We start from the raw sequence: 14949 nt of genomic DNA on the forward strand, positions 1-14949 counted from the left end.
TCACGAGAGTGATGCCATGGAAGTTCTAAATGTTGCATGCCTCACTCCATTAGCCTCGCTCCACAAGGCTGCTTCCTCTTCCTCCTTAGGCTCAAGATAGCCAACAAACTAATACTTTGCACAAAATCAACAGATGAAAAATTTCCAGGCGAAGCCGCTACAAATTGAATGCTAAAAAGTGAAAAAGAGCACCTTAATGTCCTCGTTCGACATTCCGAATTTTAAATTCGAGATATACAGCTTGGTGCCGGTATCTATGGAGGAAGCCCTCGCCGTCGGAGCAGGAAAACCGCTTGCTTGCGCCATCGAGTACATGTCGTGCTGCCACACCGAGTTGGGAGCCTGGGATCGCAGATCAAATCAGATCGGGTGGTCGGGAGGAAGCCCGGATCTGGCAGCCGCAGGAAATCCCCAAAGCGCGTACCTTCCCGGAGGAGTAAGGGGCGGATCGGTTAGCCGTTCGGTTGGGCGCGCGACGGGAAGGCCCGCCGGCCTCACGGCCCCGCCCGCGTCCACCGCCGGTAGTCTTCTTGCTTGATTTGATTATGTCGTCGAGGGACATGTCGAGGGCACCCGACATCTGCGATGCAGATCTAAGAAGAGGAATCGAGCGACGAAGAGAAGGGACACGAATAGGGTTCTCGCGGAAAGGGGCGGTCAAGGTTTGTGGTGGGTGGGTAATTTTGGAAAAAATAATATGATAACCCCGGAATCGTAGAAAACCTTAGGCTTTCAAGGTTTTCTGATTCCTGGTTGTATTCCCAAATTGCTGATGTGGCAGAAATTACTCATTACCAGGAATCACTCATTACCTAAACCAAATAAGGTTTTTGTTGATAACCTACCAAGGTTATCAGCGATAACCTTGAACCAAACGCGCCCTTATAGTCGTATTTTAACATCAGTTAACATTATCATAGTTAACCCAGTTAATATTTGATACTCTGTGTAATGAATAACCCTGTAGAAAGGATGGGGCTAATAGTTAAATTGATATGGCGTTCAAAAGTTAAGAGAGGGTAATTGTGAGCTAGAGGTGTCTCTAGAACTTGGCCCCTACATCGCATAATCAATCCACTCTCAACTAACATTGCACATGTTGAGTTCCAAAGTTTAGTTCCTCACTTCTCCTGAACACAACTCTCAGTCTATTCTCGATTGATTTCTTAGCTGGTCGGACCCCAGGACCTAGTCTCTTCTCCTGGGTAAATCTCCTAATCTACTCCCAGTCAGCCCCAGTGTTGGTTGGCCTCTCAAGAATCAATTTACTTCTTCTCGACTCTCAGTTTATTTCGGTCGGCTTCTTAGCCAGTTAAGTCCTAAGGTTTAATCTCTCATTTCTCCTGGGTACAGCTCCCAGTCTACTCCCGGTCAGTTTCTTAGTCGATCAAGTACTTAGAGCTCAGTCCCCCACTTCTCTTGGCCACAACTCTCAGTCTGCTGTCGGTCGATTTCTTAGCCGATCAAATCCCCAGGGTCCAATCTCAACTTTTCTTTGGCATAACTCCCAGTATATCTTCGGTCAGTCTAAGCATTGGTTAGTCTATAGTTTTCCCATTAGCCAACCTCATAGGCCTAGGCCTCCTTTCCCTCGTCCACCTCCACCTCCTCCACCATATTGATTTCATCGTGATGATGAAAAGTTTAAGTCTGGGGGGGGGGGGTGTTAATAACCTGCATTTTTCTTTTTCTTTATGCATTAGTTTTCAATTTTTCTTGTTTTCTGCATGTTTAGTTTTTGTTTTGCATTTGTTCTTGCTTTGATTGCTTGATTTTTGATAGTCACTTGACTATCTTTTGAAAATTTTTATGGCATACATCTTGAGAACATCAAAACTTCACTTATATGCTTTCTTGTCTTCACGATTAAATGTTAGCACGTTCATTATTTAGATTCATGATGTTTTAAGTGATGCTAGTAGTATATTTAATGTACCTCTTTTCTCTATCTTAAGTAGCATGAAATAAGCTAAGTATCCTATGGAGATGAGTTTTAGTTTTGGCTTGACCTTAAGAATCTTATCTTCACTTCATTTCTACTTGATGCTTGAATGGTTGATATCATTGAAATAGTCATGATTCATCTTGTTTGTTTAGTACTTGGTTTCCATGGTGATTTCTCAAACTTCATTTTGGTTACTAGATGAGACTCAAATCATGTAATTAAGCTCATTTGAAAAAATTAAAATATCCCAACATTTGTGCTAAAAGTATATTTGTAAATAAGTTTTGCACAATGCAAATACTTATAAAAAAAAGTAGAATTTTTTTTTTTGAATAAGGGATATAAAAAACAGTTGTCATGAGTGGAATCTAGCAAGTCACCCCTTTGAGACCGAGTTAGGTTACTGGGGAAATGACTGCTTAGCTTCTCTTGAGATTGAGCACGCCTTTGAGACCTTGGGTTAATTGAGAAATATGAACCAAGTGTGTGGCAAGTAAGTGTCTATCACTGGTTACTTGTTTATCACCGTAAATATTACGAATTCAAATTTGATGATGACTTGACTAAGACATAGATTGAAACTTGAAGAGTTTTGAGTTACGTACCTTGCAATGTGCACAAGAGACTTATGCTTGAGCCATAGTTAACTTGTTTTCCATGATCATGCTTGTTAATGAAACTTTTTGATAGAGTTAGGAGAATGCATTAGGGATATGAGAGCATTATAAAATATATGAATTTAGATTGTAGCATTTTGCTTGAGGACAAGCAAAGGTTTAAGTCTGGGGGTGTGATGTGCGTAGATTGTATACTCTTGTTTAACATGTTTTGATGCACATTCATATACTTTGAGCATGTTTTATCTATGCATTTTCGTACTTCCAGCTTTCCTTTTAGCATATATACTCTTTTTGTTCGGAGATTTGCTTTTGTGCATTTTCTGTATATAGGGGTCGAATTTGGTGAAGGATTCATGTTCAAGGCCAAATCTGCAAGCGAAGCTAGAGAGGAAGGTGCTGTACCTGAACCTCACACGGCTCTACCATGGGGGGTTGCCCAGGCTGTGTGGAGATCTTTGGCCGTGTGGTTGCAGCAGAAAAGGAAGTGGCCTCGGTCGTGTGAACCTCACACGACCATGCCAAGATTTGAAGCCAAAAGGATCCAGGCCGTGTACACCACACGACCATGCAAGATTTCCAGAGACCAAGAAGGCCCTGGCCGCGTGCACCACACGGCTGTGCAAGGTTTCCAGAGGTAGAGGCAGTGCAAGCCGTGTAAATCTACACGGCCATGCAAAGGGAGTTGTCGAAGAAGCATGTCACGACCGTGTATCACACACGACCAAGTAAGGTAGGCAGAGAAGGGAGTGACCTTGGCCGTGTGAACCTCACACGGTCGTGCCTCGGGGTCGTGTGGCGCCCAAACCTCCCCTCTATATAAGGCCTCCTTCATGAATTGAAAGGGGATCTTCTCTCTTTTGGGGGGAAATCAAGATTTGGGCATTCCTCCACCATCTTGGAGGGATTTCTGGCGATCTAAGGGCGGATCTTCATCGTTTCGACTCCGAGGAACGAGGATTGGATCCAAAGACGGTTTTTCATCGTAGATAAGCTTTTCTTCCCTTTCTTTCTTGGATTTGGGATCAAAATGCTTGTATTCTTCTTATCTTTGGATTTCTTTCCTTGTTCTATGGATTAGATCTCTTGTTCTAGGATGGAGGGAGTATTTGTAATGAAGATTTGATGTAAAACTCTTGTAGATTTGCCAATTTCCTATTTCAATGATTTTGTTCTATTTTGTATCTCTTTGATCTTGTGTGGAATGTTGTGATTTGGACCTAATGCTCATTCTTGATTGAATGTTTGAATACCTTGTGGATCTTATAGAGATTATTTCCCATTCGATTTTCTGTGGGACGTTCGTGACAGGAACAAGCTCGTGTAAGGACGTTTGAGAGATGATCTTGAGGGTGAAATAGGGTTATTCTAGGGGGTAGGATAGATTGTATGTGTTCATATCTTATATCTTGATGTGGTTGAGGAGAGATGAATTCTTATGTTGATTATCCGAGGGATGCACGTGACAGGCAAGCTCATGTAAGGACAACCTAGATTCATTCCTAATTGATCACATTTAGGTATAGATTTCAGTCCTAGGCCAGTTGTCTATTGCAAGAGAGAACCAGCAACCTCCTACAAATGATGGACAATTGAGGAATAAGATTTGGTAGATCATTTACATTGAATAATCTTACAAGGAAACCAAAACTCCTAGAACATACTTTTATCATTGCCCTTATTCTTATTTCTTGTTCTTTTATTCCTGTGTTTACCTTTCATAGTTACACTTAGCTTTTGAAAATCAATTGATTTGTTGTTTAGCTAATTCGCGTTGAAATATCTTTAGTGCTTATACCAATCCCTGTGGATACAATATCTTTTATTATTACTTACGACATTTCTGTACACTTGCGGAGAGTCAACAATGTTATTGTGTCAATGCTTTCTTCATGGAAATAATCATCCATAGCGGTTCTATTGACAATAATACATGTTGATTAGTGGGGACTACAACATTTCAATTAGTGCCTAACTTACATCCAAATGTACTTGATAATTTACAAATCATACTACATTTGTTTACATATATACCTGAATTAGAGTCAATTGTACCCGATTTCTTAAGGAAATGAGACTTATCAAGGGAGTCTCATATCTAAATACTCAAATTTTCTACTATTATACTCAATTAAATTACATATATACTTGAATTTAGATATTTAGTACATAATAAAGTGGATTATGTATTTTGATTAGGAATGTGAAGCCATAAGTCGATTGTACCCAATTGGAGTTAATTGTACCCAATTTCTCAAGGCAACGAGACATATCGAGGGAGTCTCATCCATAGTGGTTCTATTGACCATAACATTCTCAACTAGTGTCTAACTTGCGTCCAAATGTACCTCATAATTTACAAATCATACTGATATCGTGTACATATATACCTTAATTAGAGTCCATTATGCTCTATTTTTTTAGGCATCAAGACCTATTGATTGACATATATACCCAAATTAAACTACATATATACTCAAATTTTATACAATTATACCCAATTAAACTACATATATACTTGATTTTAGATATTTTGTACCTAATTATACCGATAGAATAAAAAATTAACAAAAATTTCTACAGTAATTTCTTGATCACTAAGTTATATGTCTATCATCAGTACTATATTTGTTTACCAAAAAAAACTAACTGTACAAAACTCCATACAAAGGTAAAATTCAAACTCCCATCATATTACATCTATTTTACCATAAGAAATAAAAGATGAGATAAATTAGTCAAATGTATTTTTCAACAATCCATTATCATCTGATAATATAGTTGATGTAACACGGGCTCGATAAGTGTTCACCTTCACATCATTTGCAAACCTCTATATATCATCTGTGCCACGAGATGGACACTCTGCCCACATGTATGCATAGATGCCACAATCTAGAGTTTCACCTTGATGATGACACTGTTCTCTCAATACCTTATGACTGGCTATGTCTAATCCTAAAAGATGAAGTATGCAACCATCCAAAAAATGTACCTATATAAAAGGAATGGTTTAAAACTATGATCTTAAGACTTATTGGAGTAGAATATCATCAAATTCATATAAACTTTAGTCGTTCCAACTACAAATGAGTCATGATTTGAATTTCACACTCTGAAATTTCCTTTGAATATTTTAAAAACCAATCAATACCAATGTCATCTATCATTAATTAGGAAAATGATATATCCGCATCTTCTAAATATATTTTCATTCAATTCCTGCAAACTACCCCTGGTCATGGATGTCAACCTCGCAAGAAAAGCTTCGTAATCTATATTGCGCATTTGCCTGTGTTTACTGTATAGCTCCAAGTGTCGAAACACTTCTTGCTACACATTTAAAATGAGATATAATCATGTATCTTAATCTAATAAGAAGTAAAATCAAATATCAACTGTTGAATATTTAAATTGGTTACAAACCTGTACAATTGTGTCCATACAATAAATCTCAAATCCATATGTCGAGCTATATTTTTGCATAATCCTCATGAAAATATTTATGATTTGACTTCCAACGGGCTCACTAAACATAAAAGAACAGAATATAGGTCCAGTTAAGCTCAAGAACTAATCTTGCCAAATGATGACACTTTAGGAAGAGAAAAATAATTTTTATTATAAAATTTGAGAAAGAAGTGTTACAAAAAAAATTAACATATTGAAAATAAACAAACTCTAATTCCTCCCTAGAGAGAAAGTCTATCAACAACTTTCTCTCTTTTTTAATGCTTCTTCATGCCTATAAAAATCAACTCTCCCTTTATATTCATTTTTTTAGTCTTGGCAGGACTCTTGCCGTCCTCCTTCTCAACATCTACAATAGAATTTACCTATGTGTTTACATAGGTAGCAACAATATAAAGCTCTTAGACTTCAAAATAAAAAATCTGAGATTTATGCTCCATCTACCTTTTTTTCCTCTTCCTCTTGCATTTTGGTGTTGAGCTAGGTGGAGTCACAAACATCAATGTCTTTCTTTTCGGCACACGATTAGCCCTAGTCCTCATAGTATCCACAATAGAAGATTGAAAAAGGTTGATCTTCTCTGCTTTTGAAGTAGCAATGTCACTACCAAAAACGTGCTCTTCTTCTAATCCATCACCATTGTGCCTCTCATTAGTTGAAGCATTCCCCAAATCAGATCCTACCAATCCTGTGTTTTCTTTATTCAATTCAGAAAGAATATGTTTTTACTATCAAATCAACCTTATCATCAAAGTTACTAGTTGACCTAGCGTTCACTTCCACATTCACATAGCCTAGCAACCTAGCATGTTCATTCTCACCACTGACTTCAACCTCAACATTCTTATTCTCTTCAAAATCTTTCTCACTATCTAAATCTTCACTAATTTTTATGCCTCCTTATCCTTACTCTTATCTACACCACTTCGTTTAATCATCCTCATTGTATTATCAAATCCAGAACATCTCACACAACGTGACATCTGAAAAATAAGAGTAATATAGTAAAAAATGTCTTATCATCATTATTTAACATAATAATTTCATTATTGTTATATTTACCGAAAAACTTTCTTGCTTGCCACTTAATAGTATCTCCTCTTATAGATATGGTACTAAATCCACAACTTTTCATAATTATAAATAAAATGTCACTTCTACAATCATATTTATAAGAAAAATATACTAAAAACATAGCAACTTACGCTAGTAAAATCAATAGTTGTAAATAATCTCTCAGTAGCATCATGTTTGATTGAAATCTTAGTCCGTTCCCAATGAAACAACCGGGGGATGCAATATAATGAACATGCATGTCCAAAGGAAGGAATTCTTTCATATAATCATGCCTGAATATATAAAGAGATCAATATAATAATATAAAAATATATCAAAATCGCACTTCAAAAATTTAAAACTTACCATCAAGCCAATAGTACAATCGTCTATATACATTTTGCTCCTAACCTTTTCTTTGCTATTACCGCTATGTAAGATAGTTTGGTAGCACAAAAATCTGTATGCTGCATCTCCCTATTAGTAATCAAAGGACCTTGTCAAGTTATCAATATAAGACATAATTATAAGTATCCCAGGTAAGTTTTGATATGATCAATCGGATTACATTAGGTTCTGTTGTGTTTGATGCCTTATATTTAAATGTGCATGAACTTAGGAGCACTAGAAGTCAAGCGAAAGATGCAACGGACGAGAAAGATGGCACGGGAAGCGAGTCGAAGGGCTTGGTGCATCTAAGGGATGAGAAGTTACGGAAGAGTACACCAGCGAATGAGAAGGACAGGCGCGACATATCTGAGGACAATAAGCCGGGGAGGAAGTCTGCTCGAGGAGAAGGTCGGAGTTGGGTTCAGGTGAGCTCAACTTCGGTTGACCGGAACATCACCCATGTCAAGAAGATCAACTTGGAGGTTGATCTGCCTACTGGAAGGTGCCTCCAATGCTGGAGGCACCCATGCGGCCCAAGGAGAAGGCACCTCCAATGCTATTGGAAGCACCCTCGCACCTCCATTGGAGACGCCTCCAATGGAGTTGGAGGTGCCCTCATGCCTCCAATGGAAAGAATGACCGTTGGTAAGGGATAAAGTTTTATCTACTTGGAGGCACCCTGGACTCTCTTGGAGGTGCTTCCAGCCAATGGTAACATTTTTTCAGGGGCTATAAAAAGTCTCCTTGGAGCTAGGAATTCAACATCAACTTTTGTATTCAATTCCTAGATATTTTCTGAGTTTTTCAAAGAGTATAAGAGGCTTCTCTGCTTTCAACGAAGCATATTTTTCCAGTGCTTTCATATGCCTTATAGGTTGTAACCAAGTAACCTCTGGTGTCTCTTGCCTATTTCTTTAAGTTGTTATTTCTTTTAATGCTAATTGTTTATGCTTAACTAACTTGTATCCTTGCTAAGTTCAAGCAAGAGAAAATTTTAACTTTGGTTTCAGGGCTATTCACCCCCTTCTAGCCGACCGCACTGGGACCAACAAATATAAATCGAGTGGAGTAGTTAATAATTGGAAAAACAATACAATTAAATATAAGATAAATAAACAGCCTTACAAAATCATCTACTTCAGAATCCTTCTCTAATCTAGCTAATAAACTCATATTATCAAGAATCGTGGTCCTATTTACATTGTCAACTTTTCCTCCAAATAGTCGAGCAACAAATTTGGACTCCATGCTCGCATCCAAATCAACCGGTTGCCCCCACATGGGCCAAACTAAGGACGATGCTAAACTCAATCGATGTGAATGGAACTACAGAGTGTTGTCACCAAATAAGAAAGAACGAGAAGGCAACTACTAAAATCTCTTTAAACCTAAATCTATTTTGATACTACTAATGAGCATCTTAGGCATCTCGAGCCATGGAGCAAGTGGAATGCTTTTAATCCTCTCTTTTTGTCTATTACCCAAATTTGGTAACACTTCATCCAATAGTTCCCTAAAATATATCGGTGAACAACGAGAATAAGATTGCTTGCTTCTCTTGCTCTTGCTTCCCGTAACCTTCTTTTATTTTTAAAGGTTCCTTTCCCATTTCTACATAAAAATAAATTAATAATTTAGCAAAAATAAATTAATTTATCAGTTATACCATCAAGTACAAAACATACAAAATTAGGTATCAAACTACTTAAATTGAGTACATTATTCAGTTTATTGATAATCACTACCTTTTAATCATTCAATTGAAGAAAATAAAACACAAACACATTCATAGAATTGCAACTAGAAATTCAAAATTCAATTTTTTTCAAACTAACAATATCGACTATACTAAAAATAGGAACAATTTAGCCAAAACTATTTTATTTATAATTCATACCATAAAGTATAAACTATGGAAAATTGGGCATCAAAGTGCTTAAATTGAGTTTATTATTCATTTTATTGAGGGATAATTCATTAAAATATTTCTAATGTTTCAATCATACCCCAATTATATCCCTAAACAAATAATGAAGATCTAAAGAATGCTTGAAGATCATTCATAACATAAGTAGCAAAAGCTTGGAATACATAACATAAGCATATATATTTATCTTGATACATCTATCAACCTTCAATACAAAAGAAAAAAACCTACTTAGTATCATCTCTAACACTAAGAGCTTTCAATTATTGTTGTATCTCGTCTAACATTCTTACAACCTTTAAACGATGGGTACGATGCTCATTTGCTAACTCTAACTGTGCATCCATAAGTTTGATTGGTCAGGTTTACTAGAACTCGAAGTGGTAGTTGAGGTTGATGCAAATGTTGAGCTCGAAGGTTTCTTCTCAGCACGGGTAAATGTGACAACTTGTTTCTCTTTGTATGTAATAAATGCTATTACTGTTTCTTCACTAGTTTTATAGCACTTATGTACAACTCCGCTAAATTTGTTAACTTGCATTTTTGTTTCTTCCCAAGTGATATAAATGCCAAGTTTCCATCCAACAAACACAACATATGTCTTTCCTTATAATTGCATCAAAATTTTCCCAACTTATTTCCAAAATACAATAAATAATCAAAAATTAAAATTGAAATAAAATGGCTCACCATATCCAAACTTATTTACTCCTCTTCCTTCTTCTCCTACTCTGTTTTGATGATCACGACGTGTTTTCCAGTCGGCTTGTATAGGGAAAAAATCGCGTGAGAAGCACATGCTCATTTCATTAATTATAAATAATGGAGTTAACAGGAAGGATATATTTAGGAACATTTAAAAAGATAAGAGACACATTAGATTCAAAGTAAAGAAGGTGTTGTGGTAAAATGATAAGGACCAAGGTTCTATTTATAACCTATTAGTCAAACTAGCCGTTTTGCTGGTGTGGCACCTCCGGGCACTTGGACCTGGTCCGGGCACCCCAGCTATGCGCCTTATTTTCTCGCAATGACTACTCAACGGTGCAATGATAAAAATTCATCTTTGTCCGAGTGCCTGAACTAGTCTAGGCACCCAGAGTGCTGCTGACATGGACCTAAACGTAATCCATAGCAACAAATCTGTGGCGAAATGCCTGTTCGGCACGAAGGCGGTTTGGGAGCCTAGACTTGGTCCAGGCACCTGGATAAGGTCAACTTAGAGTTGACTTTGTCTGGCTTCGACTTTGATCGTTTGGTGATTCTCCGACCATCCAGAGTTGAGCTGACCCGAATACAACTCTAGCCTTCTCTCCTCAAGCAATCTTCTGCCTTGGCTTCTTGTCCCTCGAAAGTACCGCACGCGTCCTTCTCATCCACCGGTGTACTCTTCTATAGCACCTCATTTCTTGGATGCACCGAGCCCGTTGATTCACTTTCCGTGTCATCTTTCTCGCTAGCTATGTCTTCTATTCGACTTCTTTTGTTTCTAAGTTGCTACATACTTAGACACAAGGATCAAATACAATAGGATCTAACTTAATCTGTTTGATTACATCAAAACTTATCCAGGATACTTATAATCTCTCTATTTCTGATGTGCATCAACCCAAATTAAAATTAGGGTAAAATAAATATAGAATTTATTTGAAAATAAATTGTCATGAATAATACAATTAAGTACAACTAAATAGGGTTACGTCCTAAATTTAACCCTCCAATCACCCCCTCCACCCTTCCTTTTGATCACATGAAAAATAGGGGTTAATTTTTGAAAAAAATCTGAATTTTTTTTATAAGGGTGATTAAAACGATACCCAACTTTGAGAAAATTTCCCAAAAATTATTTTTTAATATTCGAATTTCAAAGAATTAAAAGACGAACTTGTCAATAATAATTTAAATATTGTTTTAAAACTTCAAAACATTCAAAAAAAAATTTTAACAGCGTTAACTAGAAATATTCAAATTAGGATAAAAGATTTTGCAAAAATTATAAGTATATCTTAATAGATATAATTTGTTTAATATAGAAGTATGTACTTTTAGAGAATAGATATTTAAAAATATATTTTGATCTCTAAAATTCTTCCTAATTTTTATGAGTATGTAAGATTGAATATATATTTAAAAAAAATCAAAATGTTCATAATTAAAATTTCAAGAATTTTTAGTATTAAAAATTAATATTTTGGAAGAAAATTCATAGGAAATTTATTAATGAACAAAAAATTTGAAAATTTTTAATTTTACAGAATATCTACTTTCTTATCATTATAAACATTTTGAGCAAAAAATTATAACAAAAAGTTTGCATGAAAAATATTTTTTAAGTAAAAAAATTCTAACCTAGCAAATCATTAAATTAGTGAAAATTTAATCTAAACATGATTTTAAAACCTAATAAAGATTTCTACCTATTGGATTAATCAGGAATTTTCTTGGAATATATTTTCTCATGACTTTTCTAATTTGACCCTTATGATATCTAAAATACTAGTTAAGCCTTTGAAAATTTCTAAACTTTTTGAGCATCTGTGCATGAGTGATCCTTTTTTGATTTTTATATTTGATCCTTTAATTTTCCATTTTCAACTTTTAATTTATTGAAATCTTCTAATCGACATGATTTTACTAAAGTTACTTTTAATTCTTTTTTTTAATTTTCTATTTTTAGTTTACAAGAATTTTTAGAAATTTTTTTAATAAATTTATATAATTTATCGGGAGGTAAAGAACGTACCTCACTTATTGAACCAGTTTTGTTAGTAGACACTCCACCTTCATCGCTACTTTCTTCTAAATTATCTTCCCCTTCATCGATACTCATCTCTGATGAAGTCTCGTCATCTTTTTAGTGACTTGACATAAGTGCAAGTCCAGCATAGGTTTCAATATGTGATTCAGATGATGACGATTCGTCCCACGTCACCATTAGGTTCTTATGCTTCATTCGAGTTGGTCTTTTGTTCTAGTCTTTCTCCTTCAGTTTTGGACAGTTATCCTTGATGTGCCCTTCTTCATTACATTTGTAGCATTTAATCTTTCTTTTGATTCTAAGATGCTTCTTAGCCCATGACTTGTTAAAACTCACTACAACAAAAACATTAAAAGACAACGGTTAAAAACCGTTGTCGTAAGCCTTTAAAACCGTTGTAATTGGCAGTGTTGTTAAAAGTGGGGGGCTACGACAATGATTTTAAATCGTTGTCTTTGACTAAAAAGACAACAGTTTTGCAACGGTTTAAAACCGTTGTCTTTGAATGAAAAGACAACAGTTTAAAACCGTTGTTGTTTAGGTTATTTTTTTAATAACATTGCCCGTTACAATCATTTTTGGGCTACGACAATGGTTTTTAACCATTGTCTTTGAGGGTGATAGACAACAACAACTGTTTTAAACCGTTGTCTTTTAAATTATTATATTTTAGTGCCAATATATTATATTTCAATATAAATATATAATAAAGAATCATATTCACAAAAGAAAGAATATTCCTCACATCAATATCATTCAAAATGTTACTTATATAAGTATTACAATCACAAAAGAAGAAACATGTCTCATGTTTAAATAAAATTTATCTCAATACAAATAAACAAATAAGTTCCATTTATAACTAATGAACAATAGTCAACTAATGAATAATAGCCAACTAATGAACAAGTCCCATCACAATCTTCAACTTGTAGGATTTCATTGAACTCTTTTTTCTCACTTGCTGATTCTTTTTCAATCAGTATAAAAGAATTGGCAGCCACTGTTATAGCCTTGCATATAGCAAAATGAATAAAGCTCAATGGAGTGAATAGCTTCATGTAGCTGTAACCAAAAAATTGGGACAAGCATAGCTTAATGAAGATGATGTAAGAATTGGCAACAAGTTAATTCCAATAAACTGACCAGTCCTGCCCCAACATGATCACGAATGAAAGCTACATCCCTGTATCGCTCTTCCTCTATAGCTCTCTGTGGCAACAAGAGTGCTTAGAATATAAATTAAATACAATAAGTGCATAAGACAAGTTTCATACATTCATAATAGTCAATGCTGCTCCAACAATATCCTTTTTTGTAGCACCAGTTATGGCCAACTTTAGCTTTGCAGCTTCTCCATAATCCTCTCTTAAAATAGCCTCATTCAATTGTGACTGAAATAAGGCCATCACATAGCATGAAACTGTCAGCAAAACTAAAGCCACAGTGGTATGAACAAAATTGTACACTAGAACATAATAAACTTGACTCTAACAAGAGGAAATCAAGTTTGGTATATTCAGTTAAGCTTCAACTTCTAATTTAGTGGTGTTGTTTGTGCTACTCTCTTTGGGCATAACAAGCCAGAGTGACCATGGTCCAAAACTTTGAACAAGACTAATTTTACGAGCCAGTTGATGGCCTATACCATGTGAATCATTTTCATATAACCTTTACAAACCTATAATAAGATCTGAACTAACATTGGCATAAACCAAATTGTGCTAACTATACCAATTTTATGGATCAGTATAACTGTTAGAACCAGCTGATATCATTTCAACTCATCACAAGGACTCTTTGAGGGTTTTTTACACTGTTTAAGTTATTTTATACTTCTAAACTCAAACATTTCTTATCTGATTCCCTCGCTCTTTACAATATTCCACTCAAATGGCTGATTCTCTTAATTGATTAATCACAAGCAGATGCACAAGATGACTGACAATGAAATAACCATGTAATTGAACATAAAAGTAAAACAATTTTCTTTATAAATAAATATTAACCGACCCAACTCCACCACCAATCTGAAAACATCAATCGAAGACTAGAAGATTTTACCTTTAAGACGGAAACAAGTTTCTCGTGTTCTTCAATCTCCGTAAAATGTTGCTTCCACCTCTCCCAATCCCACTCCTCCCCATTTTCCTCGACCGTAGTCACCTTCTTCTCCTCCTCTGTAATGCAACCAACAAATTTGGATGGATGACGCCTCAAGACACAATTGCATTAAAATACAAAAGAAAATCAACTTTTTTCCTGATCCAAAAATCTTAACCTAACGTTTACATAACTACACTTCATCAAATGAATGTACATAGTAGAATACTAGTTTGTTTGTGTTGCATATAAAGCAAAAAAAAAAAAAAAATACAACCTAGTTACTAAAGAATGATCAAACATATGGTTTATTGGTTGCACAATAAGGGCACCATCAACTCCTGCCTCTGACATGCACTGGAAGAAAAGGCAAATATGTCAGGGATTTTTTTTTTCATTTAAGAGCATTAAATAAGTTACAACAAATCACATATGATTGATTGCAGCAAGACAACTTGGAGTCTGACCACCAGATGGTATTGTAAGAAATGGTAGTTCTTCCTTCTATCACTTTATTCTTAGCAAAGATGAAGAGTATATTCAATAAATTGCTCCACAATGTGATATACAATCATTCTCGAACAAAAAAAAGTAATGTATCAGTAAACTCACGATTACTGGTAGGCTGGGGGTCCTAAACAAGTATTACAAATAGTTCTTTTACTGAATATATAGCAAATCT

The 14949-nt window shown here is 35.5% G+C and overlaps 1 protein-coding gene across 1 annotated transcript; it reads right to left on the reverse strand.

Annotated features, from left to right (window-relative positions):
• Positions 1–580, reverse strand: LOC122043578 (THO complex subunit 4A-like). The gene is made up of 3 exons (XM_042604196.1): positions 425–580; positions 193–342; positions 1–108 (listed from the first exon to the last, which is right to left on the reverse strand). Exons 1-3 carry the CDS (start codon positions 578–580, stop codon positions 1–3), a joined length of 414 nt encoding a protein of 137 aa, XP_042460130.1.
• Between the last annotated feature and the right edge of the window lie 14369 nt (positions 581–14949).

The sequence above is a fragment of the Zingiber officinale genome, chromosome 2A (genome assembly GCF_018446385.1).
Source record: "Zingiber officinale cultivar Zhangliang chromosome 2A, Zo_v1.1, whole genome shotgun sequence".
NCBI lineage: Eukaryota > Viridiplantae > Streptophyta > Magnoliopsida > Zingiberales > Zingiberaceae > Zingiber > Zingiber officinale.